We start from the raw sequence: 14,684 nt of genomic DNA, 5'->3' as shown, positions 1-14,684 counted from the left end.
TATCAGGTAATATTTTTTATACAGTAGTAATTAGCTGCCCAGCTTGATTATCACTCTCAGGCCCCGCGTATCCGTGCGAAACGGCTTTTATGATTTCGAGCCAAGTTTTCATGTTGCGTACTATTACTAATCTTGCCTTTTTTGCAAGAAGTTCGGCGGATGCCCATGCTTGTCTGTGAAACATGAAAAATGGGAAGGAGCTTCGCTGCATGTATATACCAACAGTTCGATTTGCAGTACTATTTTATTGGCAGATCAGACCTTCGTGGAGGCCGGCGAGGCGTTCCATGTTGAGGATGTTGGCAGCGTGGACGTGCCGTTGGAACTTGCGCTGACGTATGACTTGCTCGGGGTCCGATCTGCCGCTGCCATAGGATGCCATCTTAACGTGCTTCTCCTTGACAGCCTGAAATGCGCATAAGAGGGTAACGCATCGATGGCAGCTGGGAGAGTACGTTTATTAAAGGTAGACATCATCTGCCTTTGCCCATCTCTTTTAGGCTGCTCTCTTTCATGTGTAGACAACAACTTTGCTGAAATTCGAGAACAGCGCCTAGACGGGACATGAAATAGAAGTGACACGGGGAGCTTACTAAGAAGAACGAGTTTATACCGCCGTAGCGGAATGTGCACCCTTAGGAAAACGAATAAATTTATGAGGCAAGATGATCAATAGCGCGTGACACGGCCCGTGCGCGGACGGTCATAGCGCTGAGCACTGTTCCTGAATTTCAGTGTGTACCAACAGGCCCTCATCAAGACACTTCATCAAAAAAGAGATAAAAGCGAAGGAAAGGCAGGGAGGTCATCAAAACTCATAGAGTCATTTAAGCAGTCGCGTTAGGCGACTCGAAGGTGACAGCCATCATGTTTTTTTTTTTCTGTTCATTCGATTTATTGATTCCCCGTCCCCCGCCGAAAGCTTTCTGCACCTAACGCAGTTTTGCATTGCCTCTAGAATCGGAGTCATTGCGAGTATTCTGAACCTCACCCGGTTTTGCACAGCCTCCGTGATCGGCCCACCTTTGGCCAAGCGACAGTATCATGTGGTGACTTCACAGATTTTGGCGACCTGTGACGTCATCATGGCGTCATATGGGGACGCCATCACGTGATGATTTTTCGCGTCACTTGTGGTTACGTCGACGGTCATTTTTTTTTTTCGTGCTTGATGAGGCATCTGAGGCTTTCGCCTTAATAACTTCGCTGCTCGGTATGTGTCACTGAGTGTGGGGCTTCAAAGGCTTCTCGTCAAGTTATTCTTAACGCGAAGCGTTAAACTGCGAGGGCAAAGAAAACATGCTTCGTGCTACAAATAGGCTTATTCAGATGTTTCCAAATGGTAAGACTGTTTGCAAGTCGCTTCTGTGTGTCTTGCAAAGAGAAGCGTAGAGGTGATAGGCTATCTTGGACTGGATGAGCATGCCGCCTACTTGTACCCGTGGAGCTGTTATTGATGAAGCATGTCTACGCTGTCGCGACTTCTCGTGCGACGTAACAATAATCATATCTTGCTTGAGGTGTATTGAACAAGAGAATTCGAAGACAGAAAGAAAACGTGAGATGGCGTGTCTCCATTCCCGGCTATTGGCATAACCGCTTCCCCAGTGTAGGTTAGCCAACCGTGCTCAAACAAGGTTGGCCTGCCAAAGAGTTGTGCGGAATAGCGCAAAGCTGTAGAGGGGTTGTGAAAGGGATATTTGACAACCACCCGTTTGTAGTTGAAGCGACAAGGAAAGCCATACGGATTTCCCAGAGACGAAAGCTTCTAGTTGAAGAAAAAATTCGTCCTGGTCTAGGGATCGAGCCCGGGACCAACGTCTTTCCGGAGCGGTTGCTGTACCAACTGATGGAGCCAGGGTGCTAGCAATAGCATCTTGGTTAGCTCAGTAGGGAGAACGACCGCCCCGGAAAGGCGGTGCTCAATTGTCAGCGCGAGGGCGAATCAGTCAACGACTCGAAACACATGGACGAAGGGTAGTACATGCATGCAAATGAGTTGTGCGCAATCCCGTGAGGTGGCAGAAGGGTTATGAAAGGGATAATTGCACTCATGACAACCACATGCCTGTAGCCGAAGCGAGGAGGTACAAACAGGTGATTGTGAATTAACCTTTTCATAAGCGTGGTTAACTTCGCTGCCTTGCTCTCATTGTTATCCTGCCTTTCTAATCGCAGCGGCGACAGGAGAAGCATGTATATGTTCTTCAACCCGACAGCGCAGTGCGATTCATCATATCGATAGGCTGCTTTAACTTCCTACTTATTCTAAGTTTTCTTTTTCTTTATTCATGGAGTGATTTATACTCGGTGGGCCGGCACGAAGAACACACGACGGAAAACAGCGAAGTATGCGTGCTTCTGAAGTGTCGCACCGGACACAGGTGCTCGCCCGTTGCAAGTGTTTCGTCGCTTGGTCGATGCAGTTGGCGGATGTGTGGACGCCCGTTGCGACGTTCGTTCATTACTCATATCTCCTAAATCTTCTATTCTTTTATGCCTCCTCATTCCTTCTCTGGGGCGCTGCGCCGCGCTTCCTTATAAGCTGCCGACGGTAGTGCCACTTTCATTTTCCTAACAGGTATTTAATTTAGCAACAGTATATTGTTGCATAAAAGAGAGCAATGAACCAGATCAGCTGTAGCGGTAGTACAGTCATATGTTTTCGCAGAAAAAAAAAAAAAGTCAGAGGGTTCTCAACGCAAAACAAACAAAAAAGAAATTTTACCGAAAGAAAAATGTAACGTCCGGCAGACATTCATACCTGTTAAGATCACGGTATACTAATAATTAATGAACTATAAGAATCACTAAATAATGTTTTAATTATTGGTCGGTGCGGTACATTTCGCATTTCACGGCTTTTAGCTTGTGTACGTTTGCAAGGTATGTTCACTTGTAATGAAATCAGAAGGTGACGAAAATTTAGCAGTAGGCGTCATCAAACTTGCGGTAAAAACGCGACTCATTCTCCAAAATTGTTTATCAATAAAGCGGCGTCTTTTTGTGTGTTTCAGCACGAAAGTAACTTGAACGCTGGCGTATTTCCTAATAAAATTGGAAAACAATATCGCCATGCTTGTGCCACCCCGAAAATTCATCCAAACTTGACACGCCTTTCGAAATTGTGGACAGCATTGCGTTCGCTAGCAGGGTGCGCCGTGAATTAACTAATTATAGCAGTATAATTAACACAGCACTGAGTGACACTCTTGGTTTTTCCTCCAAGGGCTTCCGGTTTTTTTTTTAACATCGGTAAAAGTTTTGTTAAAAAATAAACTATGTACAAATGGATGGTTCAAGGTAAGAGAGAGGGAGAGAAATATAATGCGGAAAGGCAGGGATGATAACCGGAAAACAAATATCCGGTTTGCTAAGACTTATATTGTATGCATATGATATCGCAGCATAAGCTTACTTAAGATACGGGAGAATTAACTGTCAGTATAACGGATGAAAGCTAATTTGAATGAGTTCATTGAACGAGCTGATGTATTTTTTTTTTGTAAGAAGCTAGAATCGTTGCGGCACCTGGTGGATCAGGTCTGAACTGCGCGCTTCCTTTCTACGTGGCCTCTGAGATCCGCTTCGGATCTCGGAGGCTAAACACAATTTTAACCCAAGAATACACCAGGACACACGAACGCCAAGGTGCGAGTGCGACTACCATACAGCTATGTCAAGAATTACGGTCGTGTCCAATTTTTTTAGTGAAGCAATTGCTTAGTGAAATGTCAATTTGGATGATTTACACATGTATGGACGTCCGCCGTACCTGACGGTTTTTAAAGACGATAGTGTTTCTTGGGGAACTTAAACGCAGAAATTTTGGTCTGCCTGTCTGTTTGTCTGTCACCCGATTCAGATACCCGGCCATAGTGTAACCACTTGCTGAGCGCCCAGCCATCTTGAACTGTTAGCGGCGTTCATACTTGTGAACATTGTCGATCAAAAAGCAAATGTTACGCATATCTGAGGCGCAACATCAATACGTCAGTAATGGTGGTGTGTTCCTTTACTAGAAAATACATGGATGCGTTATTCTAAAGACCCTAGTGTTTCTTAGGCTGCGCTGCAAATGCGAAGCTATGAGCCAGATGCAGCGATTCAACTTAGAGGAGGAGGACACATGTAGTACGGCCGGTAGAAGACTATCGTCTTTCGACGACATTTGCAGCGAAGCACGCAGACACGCAGCCATTTTTTTTAAAGGGTAGTTTGTCTTTTTTCCACCAAAACCCCCATCTCCGAGAATTTGCGGCAGTCTTCGAAAACAAGACATTCATACCTGTATGGCGGGCCACATCAGCTGGAACTCGATCATGGCTCGAAACCAGTCGGGGAACCCCACGGCGGGCCACTTCTTGGCGCCCAGGTGGAAGTAGGCGTAGTTGCACTGCAGCACCTCGAAGTCGCTGAAGCGCTGGTCGCCCGCCGAGCGCAGAAGCAGCTCGGCCGACGGACACTCGGTCAGGGCCACGTACTCGTCCAGGAATTCGGCGGTCAGGTCCCTGAGCGCGAGTCCTTTGTTTCGCACAGATCATTCGTAACTGTATGTTCCCGCCATGTTTGTCTAGTGGCTGTGGTACTCGAATGCTGATCCGAAGGACGAGGGATGGAATACCGGCCACGGCGGCCGCATTTTCGATGTTGACAAAATGCTGGAGGCCCGTGAATTTAGATTTAGGCGTACGTTAAAGAACCCCAGGTGGTCGAAATTTCCGGAGCCCTCCACTTCGGCGTCCCTCATAACCATTTTGTGCTTTCGGACCGCAACAGTTATTATTATTGCGACTGCGTGTGTCGCTACGTATATTTAGCGTTAAAGGCATTGTTTCAGTGTGTCGCAGTAGTTAGGACGCTAATCGTTTACTGCGGCAACCAGGGTCGTTGCCACAATTTTTTTTTCGCGGTGGGAGTGGGGGACCACCTTTCATGCATGTCCGTGTGTGTGTGTGTGTGTGTGTGTGTGTGTGTGTGTGTGTGTGTGTGTGTGTGTTTATTGTGTGCTTGAGCTTATATATACACATACAAAATATAAAAAATTTTAAAATAGAGGTGGAGGAGGGGTGGGGGGAGGGGACTGAATCCCCCAAACCACCCGTCCCCCCTGGCTGCACGCGCCACTGGCCTAGTGTGCGGCCATAAAACGACGCCTATGTGTCGGGATGTATGCACGCGAAGCGGCTACTTCATATACGATAAGGATCTTTTTATTTTGCTTTCCTTAATGAGAGCAAGAGAGCGTGGTGACATTCCAAAGACAGGAAGCTTAAGTTGGAAATAAGCTGCTGATTTTCTATCGTGCGCTACCCTCCATTTCATGATTTGCTACCCATTTTATGCTTATATGGTCACGACTTTCATAGTAAGCCTCTGACTTTATATATGGTGCTTCCTTTCGCATGTCTTCACCTGCGAAATATTTACTGAAAGAATAAATATTCATGGATACATCTTCTCCCTTACGTAACGAGGAGGAAGAAGCGAAATAATACTTAAACAGTATTTACAATCGAATGACTGACATGATGTTCAGAACTACCGATAGAAAGAAAGAGGAATAATATCGGAGAAATAAAAAAAGCAAGACGTACAAAATATGTGTATGTGGCGAGACTCGCCTTTGCACAGCGAATAAGTGCATCAATGTTAACATTCGACAATGGGGTGCAACACTTGCCCGAACGTAGGAGCGTCAACGAACGAGCCTTTGAACTCAACTGCGTTTGATCTTTACTCTATACGATGCTTCATATACCCCCGCTTAGAAATCCCGTATAACCACTTACTCGGTGTGGATGTATCCTCCTCTGACGGCCTTGGCCAAGTGCTGAGCCATGCGGGACATCTGGTACGTGGTGTTGTAAGCGGCGCAGGACACCTGTCTTTTGAGGCTGAGTGAAACGGAGAAAGCCGTAGCGAACTGGCATTATCCGCGTATGTGGTTATTTCGCTTTTTTTTTGTTTGTTCGTCGTGAATGTTGCCGACCTCAGTTTCAGGCCTTAGGCAGGAGTACGTCTTCGCATGCAATATTGAAAGCAATCACAAAGAATTGTATTTGATAAACAACTTGCGTGACAGAAAAGCCTGAATGCCCTCTGCAAGACACAAGAGTGTCACCCGGATGCAGTGGGCTATGCAGATATAGAATATAACACTTAATTAGTAATTACATTTATAAATACATGACGGAGTCGGCAACTTAGTCCCATGTCGTGCAGAGCGGGACTTCATTAAAGAGGACACTGTCCAACAATCAAGGACATCGGCTTGGTATTAACGCGATATTAACGTGATAGCGTTAAAGAGCTCGTTTCGCAGAAATTGTGCTTGGCAAGCAGGATTTCTACCACAGAGCCACGCCATTGCTTAAAATCGTTTCACACACACACACACAAAAAAACACTACATGAATGTTGTGTAGTGCGAGAAATGTAGTTAACACATGTAATATTGCATGGCAGAGGCGTAGAATCACACCTGGCGTCAAAACATGTGGATTACGCAATGGGTGGCTGGTTTAAATGCCCACCAATTACAAAAAAAAAAAAACACTGGCATAACTAATTATCATTATCAACAACAGCTACAACAACGTGTGCAGCTGTGCAGGTGTGCCTATTGCCTTACGGGCGCGTCGTAGGTGGGTACCTCGCCAATTTGCGAAAGGAATAATTATGCCGTACTGGCCAATTCGCAACTCTACTCGCAGTAGGCATTCTAGGATAGTTTGAAAGGGCCACTTTACAGGCGCACAGACGTTACTTTCCTTACGGCACGGTTTCGCTCCTCCCCCGAGGAGCGAAGCGAGGCTAACAATTGAGAAGGCGATGCGAACAGAGTCTGATTAGGCTATCACGTTCTACTCTTGAAGGCAAAGCTCAAGCGTCGTACAAGTTTTGTAGCGTTAGCTACACTTGCCTAGCCGGAGCCGATTTCGCGTGGATCCTCATGAGCCGTGCTGCGCATGCGCGAGGATCAGTGATGTCGCACAGCTGACTCACCGGAGCCGGCATCTCACGCGCTCTCCGCCACCGCCGCGCGCGACTCGCCGCTGCTGGTCTGCGCGTTCGGGAGGAGTGGCGTCGTAGCCACGGCAGACACTGGCGCCGGCGCGCGCGCAGCTATTCGCCTTCGCTGCGCAGTCGCCGCCTGACACTGTGCTGGGACCGCTTGATAGCGCCTCTTACTGGCGTTTGCAGGTGGGTAACGCCATGGAGAAGGAGAGCGCAAATGCTGCTCAACGGCGCAGAAGAGTGGAGAAGCTTATCTCATCGGATCCCGAAGTAGTTGCCTGGCAATTAGCGGTTCAGCGTACGAAGAATGAACAGAAGGAGGCTAATAATCCTAGACAATCTGGAAAGCTAAGAATAATCAGCTGAACCTTTGCTAACGCTACGTATATCCTGGCATAGTCGATCTAAGCCACTGCAAATTTTTTTTTTCTTTTACTTCGTTGCAGCTTGTGGGGAAAAAGTTGCCGAAGACGTTACTGTTATGCAAAAATTTCACGACTTCTCTGTGGTAATGTTACGCGCAATCCGAAAAAAACGCAAGTGAGCCGTTCGGAGCAGGTGATGCGCAGAACCTTTTAGCTCCGATATCAGTAATAGCCGAACGATGTATCCCCAGTGTGTTCTTGGAGCAAAGGGAATACGTAATGACGTCACACTCACCTCTTCTCGCGTATGTTCGATGTGGCGATCTCAGCGCGGGCCAGACTGGCGCGCAGTTCCTCGGGCAGCCGCTCGAGGTCACCGCAGGCGCAGGATTGCATTCCCATAGCGCGGAACGCGTCCCTGATTGAGGAGGGATATGGCGCGATAACAGGGCACTTAACCAGACGCCAAGATTGCTGTCAGGTGGCTTTCAGATCGCATAACTGAGAATAACGCATAAGGAAGTAATAATAATTAAAATAATAATAAATATTCAGTGAAAAAAAAAAACACAGCACAGCGCTCAATGAGAACCAGCAGCGCACAATATTATCAGCCAGCGAATTGTCATTTGGTCGGAACTCGTAACCCCACTCACACATTGTCCACGATATCGACGTGTATCTGATTGGCCTGGTTCAGTGCAGATGTCATGTCGAAAGTGTTGCGGCTGAAGTTGCGCACGCTGAACATGAAGACGCTTAGCACTTCTACCCCGGCACGGAACCACCATTCACGCATCTGTGAAAGAGAAACGATATAAAATTAAAAAGAAAGAAGGAGCGTCTGAATTGACAGGAACACGCGACTCACGTTCCGGGCATCCGGTGCTGTACACGGAGTCGTAGCTTTACGATTAGTACTTCGTAACAGGTTTATTGATCCTTCGGTTTCCTTGCGGTGTCGTGCGGATGAGTGGAGCTTCTACTTGCACGGGCCTCGGCTAAATTGCGCGCTGAAATTTTTTTTGTTTCCTCCTTTTAACACGGAAGTGTTTTATGTCGGAGTCCACCAAGACTTCAATGACGTACTTCCGTCACGAAAATGACGTCGAAAAAAATGCATTCCATGAGATGGCAAAGAAACAAAGTTTCATCAACGGGAGTCGAACCCACGACCTCTCGGTCCACAACAGCAGATGCCGGGCACGCTGTTCACTGCGCCACGGTTACACGTTTTGCAGGCTTTACAAACGCGCCTTTTATATCTCACACTTTCCGTTCACAGCGCTCTTGGTCGGTGGGGTAGTGTCGCCGTCTGGGAGCGGTAAAGTGAAGAACCGCATCATGACCATGGCCTCCGCGATTAGCTGCTACAACGCGTCGTTGCTACGCGTCCGTCCTTTTCAGCGCATTTACAATAGGAGAAGTGCAATTTTGTCAACGGCTTAGCATACCGCGAGGCGGCGACCTTACCCCAAGCCTCGGCCTCGCTCATAGCATCCGTCCATATTAAAAATAGCTCTGCGACGTGCGCCTGCTTTGCTTGGCTGTAAGACCACGTTCCCGGCTTACGCTCGCCCAGAAAAAAACCGCTGCCGGGTTAGAATGTAGACACGACACGCGTTGCGTTTCTTTCTATTCCGGCAGTGGTGTTCAATGACTCTTTGACATGCCGCGGGATGGCGAGCTTGGCGAAGTTCTGCGTCCAATCAGCGACGCTCTTCTGGCTGTCACACCACTTTCTTTGATTACGCTCTCACCTTTAACTACCACAGCTACCACAAAGGTTTGTTTAATCATAGATCGTGGACATTAGTTGTCGGAATGGAGATGTGCCACCAAGCGTAAACGTGGGTGCATCCACGTTAAACGGTGCTATAGCTGCCAAACACCAATAGGCATTGTGCAAGCTCTCTTATATCAATTTACAGTAAACATTGAACTACTTATGTAAAGACCCATTTTACTTTCGTGTTATATACTGAGTCCTATGATGGAGTGACCAAGCATGTTTTCTTTTAAATTGAATATTTGCCGCTTTGTTAATGTTTTATTTCCGTTTTAATTAGCCGACACAGCCGTAATTCGGTACTAAAATAGATTGATGTGAACGGCAGTTGAGCCCGCTTATACACATGTGGCGGCCGTCTTGGACAACTTTCGGCGTCAGTACTGCGATTGAATAAGTGAGAGCGCCGAATGCGCACCGCGAACCGGCAAACCTTAACTTACCGTGCAATAAAAGTAACATGAGCCGCACACTGATGACATATACTGCGAAGCAAGCCATCGCGAGCAAAGGCGTTGTTCTTCGTTGGAGTAAGCAGAAATACGCGGTAGCGCTGGTGGTCGCGCGGAACGATAAGGACAGAGACGCAGTACACACGAAAGGATCACCATGGGCCGTATTCTGAGGCGATCACCTTGGGCGACAGTATCGCTTCGCGCGACGTTGGATACCGCGCGTCCGATTATTAGACACTGCGCGCAGCCACTCGGTCGCGCCAGGCATGACGTCACGTCCAACTGCGCATGTGCTCATTTCTGTATAAAGCCGGCGCCAGGCGCAGACATAGGGGCACCGAAGTCGGTTCACACTGCCGATGAGGAAGCCGCTCGTCCGGAATCGCGGCGCGCTGCCAAGCGAGACTGCTGGATTCGACTCGCTCAAAGTAGTCCACGACGTACTACGGCCGAAACGGCGAGAGGCGACTGAGCTGGACTCGACTGGAACTTGTTATCACTTGGCAGTACGTCTCATAACTTGGCATCCCTTCGTATGTCCAGGACCAGCTATTAACCGATAAGCTTTGGTGTGACTTTAGCCCTAACTGTGCCACTAGTGCAAGCTACGCCCGGCTTGTTTCGCGTATGACATTCCGATTTTCTGCCGTGAAATTCATTGCTTTCCTTTTGCGGGGAGACTGTGGCATTTTAGATGCGAAGCATCTTATGGCGGAGTTCAAACCGGTGGTGGTGGTGGTGGTGGTGTGCGGCGTGACCACCCTTACTGTGCACGCGCAAATCCTCTCCACATACCTCCTCTCCACTCACCTCTTCCACCCTCTCCTCTCCACCTCTCCACTCCCCCTCGAAACGCGGGCTCGACATGCCGAAACGCTGCTTCGCGTGGCCTCATGATCCCCTTTAGCGGGAGATGGTGTGACTTTTTTTTTAATTTCGTTCTCCGTCTTTCCGGCGCCCGTGCTGTATATTTACGTGTCTTCGTCTTTCGCGCGTTACGCTTTCCCGAGTAAATACGCGCGAAGGGACAGCCACTCACCTTGGCGTACTTGTGTGCTCCGACTGCGTACACCCGGCGCAGGTCGGTGCTGGTGTCCCTGGAGAAGCGTCGGTGGCCGTCGGGCACTAGGCACACATGTCGAGGCACCGCTCCCAGCGACACGACCCACACCGCCGCTCTCTGGCACCTGGCCACGAGGTCGCGCCACAGCGGACTCCCCTCGTACTCTAGTAATTCTTCAGCCGACGGGATCACGCTGTCGTCCTTCCTCACGCCATGGGTCCCTTTCGTGGGGGAAGAGGAAGTTAAGTGAAGCGCGACCGGCTAGGTCTCTGAAATTATGTTGCGACGGGTCATATATGTGAACATATCAGTCAGCCAGACCTGTTTTTTAACGTCTCAAGTCATCGATTTCGCAACACATTGGTGATTTCCACACACCTGCTTGATCCAATAAAAAAAAGATATGGTTGATCCCTCCGCAATAATTGTTATAACACGAAAGTGACCCGTGTCTTCACAGCAGTATGGTTGATCGTTTATTACAGATTGGTGTATGAGAGCTTGCACAATATCTATCTGTGCTTGGCAGCCACAGCACCGTTTGACGAGGATGCACCCACGTTAACGCGTAGTGGCACGTCTCCATCCCGACGGCTAACGCCAAAGATTATGAGTTAAACATTGCGGTAGCTGAAGCAGTTAACACGCACCTGGAAACATCATGTTCTGAATACCGTGCAAAGATGGCGTCAACAAGCACATAACGCTGGTACTCGATCTACACTCATTCAATGCGTCGTCATTTGAGGAGAGAAAGGACGTGGTGTGTGCTCCCCAGTAGTAGGGTAATCTACGTATGTGCACATGCGTATACCACACAGTGCTTCAGGAAAGTCATGATTTTTATGTTACAACGTCTCGTTTATGTTCTTCGTACAGTCGTCTCAGCCCATACTAATTTTAGTAACTAATCCAGCGAAACGGCCTCGAGCGCACCATGACCGTGGCATGTAAGTCACAGCGCAAATGACATGCATGTTCAGATTTTTACGTTAAAACCTACGGTTTATGTTCATCATAATCTTGTCACGCCACACGAATTTTTCCTTGGCTTTCTTATCTATTTTAATTAATGTTGTGCATACCAATTCCGGTATATATATATATATATATATATATATATATATATATATATATATATATATATATATATATATATATATATATATATAGCTAGCGAAGCGGCCTCCAGCGCACCATGAGCGTGGCATGTAAGTCATACCGTGCATGACATGCATATCATGCTTTTTATGTTACGACCTGTCACTGATGTTCGTCATACAGACATGTCACCATAGCAATTTTGGTATATATGAAGCTAGCGAAACTGCCTCAAGCGTGGCATGCATGTCATGCCGTACATGACATACATGTCATGATGATTTTGTCACAACCCGCCGCTTGTGGTCGTCATACAGTCATGTCATGCCATACCAGTTTTTGTATATATCCATTCAACGAGACAGCCGCAGGCGTCTCATGACCGCGTCATGTAAATAGTGCCGTACATGTGATGCGTGTCATGATTTGCGCGTTGAGACCTGGTACTCATGTTCCTAATGAATTCTTGTCATGCCATACCAATTTTGGTGTATATAAAATAAACGAAACAGCTGCGAGAGTACCGAGAAAGTAGCATGTAAACCATGCCGTTCACGATATCTGTCAAGATTTTCATGTTATGACCTGTCATCTATGCTCCCCATACAGTCATGTCATGGAATACGAATTTCTGTGTACTACATCCCGTTAACGAAACGTCCACGAGGGCTCAAAGTCGTAGGCGGCTAGATAGATAGATAGATAGATAGATAGATAGATAGATAGATAGATAGATAGATAGATAGATAGATAGATAGATAGATAGATAGATAGATAGATAGATAGATAGACAGACAGACAGACAGACAGACAGACAGACAGACAGACAGACAGACAGACAGACAGATAGATAGACAGATAGATAGATAGATAGATAGATAGATAGATAGATAGATAGATAGATAGATAGATAGATAGATAGATAGATAGATAGATAGATAGATAGATAGATAGATACGCTCAAAGTGGCAGAAATTCGCGATAAAATGCGTCGCATTTAAAAGAGGGCTGTGCGCTTATATTTAGGTGCACGTGAAATGAAAATTATGGTTTCCTACAATATTTGCTGGAGGTTACGCTGACGCTGCGATCGTTGAGCCACCAGAGGAATGATGTGTAGTACACGGATTTGTCTAGTCTTCGCGCTTAATTGCGGGTTTCTAACGCACTTGTGGCTTTGTGAATTATAGTTTTTTTTTGTTTCGAATAAAAGCATTGATCGTTGTGAACTTCGTGACCCGATTTGAATTGGTGAACCTAAAAGTTCAAGGTGGTGGAGTGCAACTGCTGAACGTTTGTTGATCTTCGTCTTGCGACAAAGCGGCTGCAGGCGACACGGAACCAAACGGAGCCTAAAGAACGAACCTTAGACAAATGCGTGTACTTTGCCCATCATTCCCATCTTGCTGAAGCGATATGGGTTGCAGCTCCCATCGACACTATCACCAGATTTCCCTGTAGTGTATTATTGCGACGTAGCACATGATGCCACGTTGTGGAGGCTCCCCACAGCGTGGCATCATCCTCGTATGGTGTAGTGCTTACACGCTAAACACAAAGTTTCGCTTGTAACGCGCACGCAAGCACGCACGCACGCACACACACACACACACGCACACACACACACACACACACACACACACACACACACACACACACACACACACACACACACACACACACACGCGCACGAACGCACACCGCAAGGTTCCTGATAGCATATAAAATAAGTACAAATTACGTTGTCGAGGTTTTCTGCGGAATAACCACGATATTTTCATCATGATCCTTCAGGTATGTTCCTAAATTTTAAGCACTTCACTGTTTTGGTTTCATCAGGACTGCAGACATCTTTGCTATGTAAACACATGAAGAGACAAGCAAATAATCAAGGAGTAAAAGCCATATAAACACCCCCCCCCCCCTGCGCGCCTAAAAAAGAAGCACTAGGGCATAGATAACTTTTACGGGAATAAGAAACGGTGGTTCGAAACAAAGCAAACCACAGCGGTTTGTTATGGCGCCTCTCTGACAACCGCCTGCCACACGCTGCATGCAATGTGTTAAATATACTGTAGGGTGACGACGACTTAGTAAACAAGGCTGACTGTCCCGCGCTTACCCGTTGGTGCTGGAACGTTCATTGCGTCGACTGGCCGCGCAGCTCGCCTCGACAACTGTCTTGATCGGTCATTACCGTCCTCTCCCATGCAACAGTCAACTCGGTCCTGTGATAGCATCGCGACCGCGTTTCGCTACGCGCCGCCGTCCGAATTTTGCACAAACTTTATCGAAGTGGTGTCGTCCGCCCGTTTAGTATGCGGCTCGGGTTGCCGACCTCAGGAAACTGAATCGCCGACTGCGCCGAGACTCTTCGCTCCCGTGGAAAAGCGAAGTCGCTGAATAAAGACGTTTGTTAGCCACGCTGTGTCTTTGTCAATGTTGGCCCAGCAATTAAGAAAAAAAATTAACCAGCACATGAACAGTATAGTTAAAGCGATACTAAAGCGAAACATGAAATCAGTTTAGGCAGATAAATTATTTTTCCAGAACTCTATTGCCGCGCTAACTTTCTCATTATACGATACTTATCAGAAGACGAAATGATGGTCAAAATATCACGTTTGAATTTCGCCCCATAAGTTCAGCGAATAGCGCCAATGCGACGTCACAATTTCAAAGTCTTCTTGCGTAATTTGGAAACATTGGTTCAGTGCAATTTTATGAAACTTCATGTGTTAAGACTTTGGTGCCCCTAGAACACAAGGTAAATCGTCTTTAGCTGCAGACGATGACGCGGGCTCTAGGAGACGCCGTCAAAAGCTGTATGACGTCACGGCGAGCTGATGCGGGAAATGGTAACCGCATAACTACACGGAACACAGAAAAAG

The 14,684-nt window shown here is 47.2% G+C and overlaps 1 protein-coding gene across 1 annotated transcript; it reads right to left on the bottom strand.

Moving 5' to 3' along the window:
- Positions 1 to 225: 225 nt before the first annotated feature.
- Positions 226 to 13,957, bottom strand: LOC119404155 (dehydrodolichyl diphosphate synthase complex subunit DHDDS). The gene is made up of 7 exons (XM_037670747.2): positions 13,916 to 13,957; positions 10,669 to 10,913; positions 8,042 to 8,184; positions 7,681 to 7,803; positions 5,793 to 5,897; positions 4,289 to 4,511; positions 226 to 406 (listed from the first exon to the last, which is right to left on the bottom strand). The coding sequence occupies exons 1-7, from the start codon at positions 13,935 to 13,937 to the stop codon at positions 245 to 247; spliced, it is 1,023 nt and encodes a 340-aa protein (XP_037526675.2). The 5' UTR covers positions 13,938 to 13,957; the 3' UTR covers positions 226 to 244.
- Positions 13,958 to 14,684: the final 727 nt, after the last annotated feature.

This window comes from Rhipicephalus sanguineus, chromosome 9 (assembly GCF_013339695.2).
Source record: "Rhipicephalus sanguineus isolate Rsan-2018 chromosome 9, BIME_Rsan_1.4, whole genome shotgun sequence".
Taxonomy (NCBI): Eukaryota; Metazoa; Arthropoda; class Arachnida; order Ixodida; family Ixodidae; genus Rhipicephalus; species Rhipicephalus sanguineus.
Note: the sequence above shows the minus strand (reverse complement) of the source record. Positions and strands in the feature narration are given on the sequence as shown.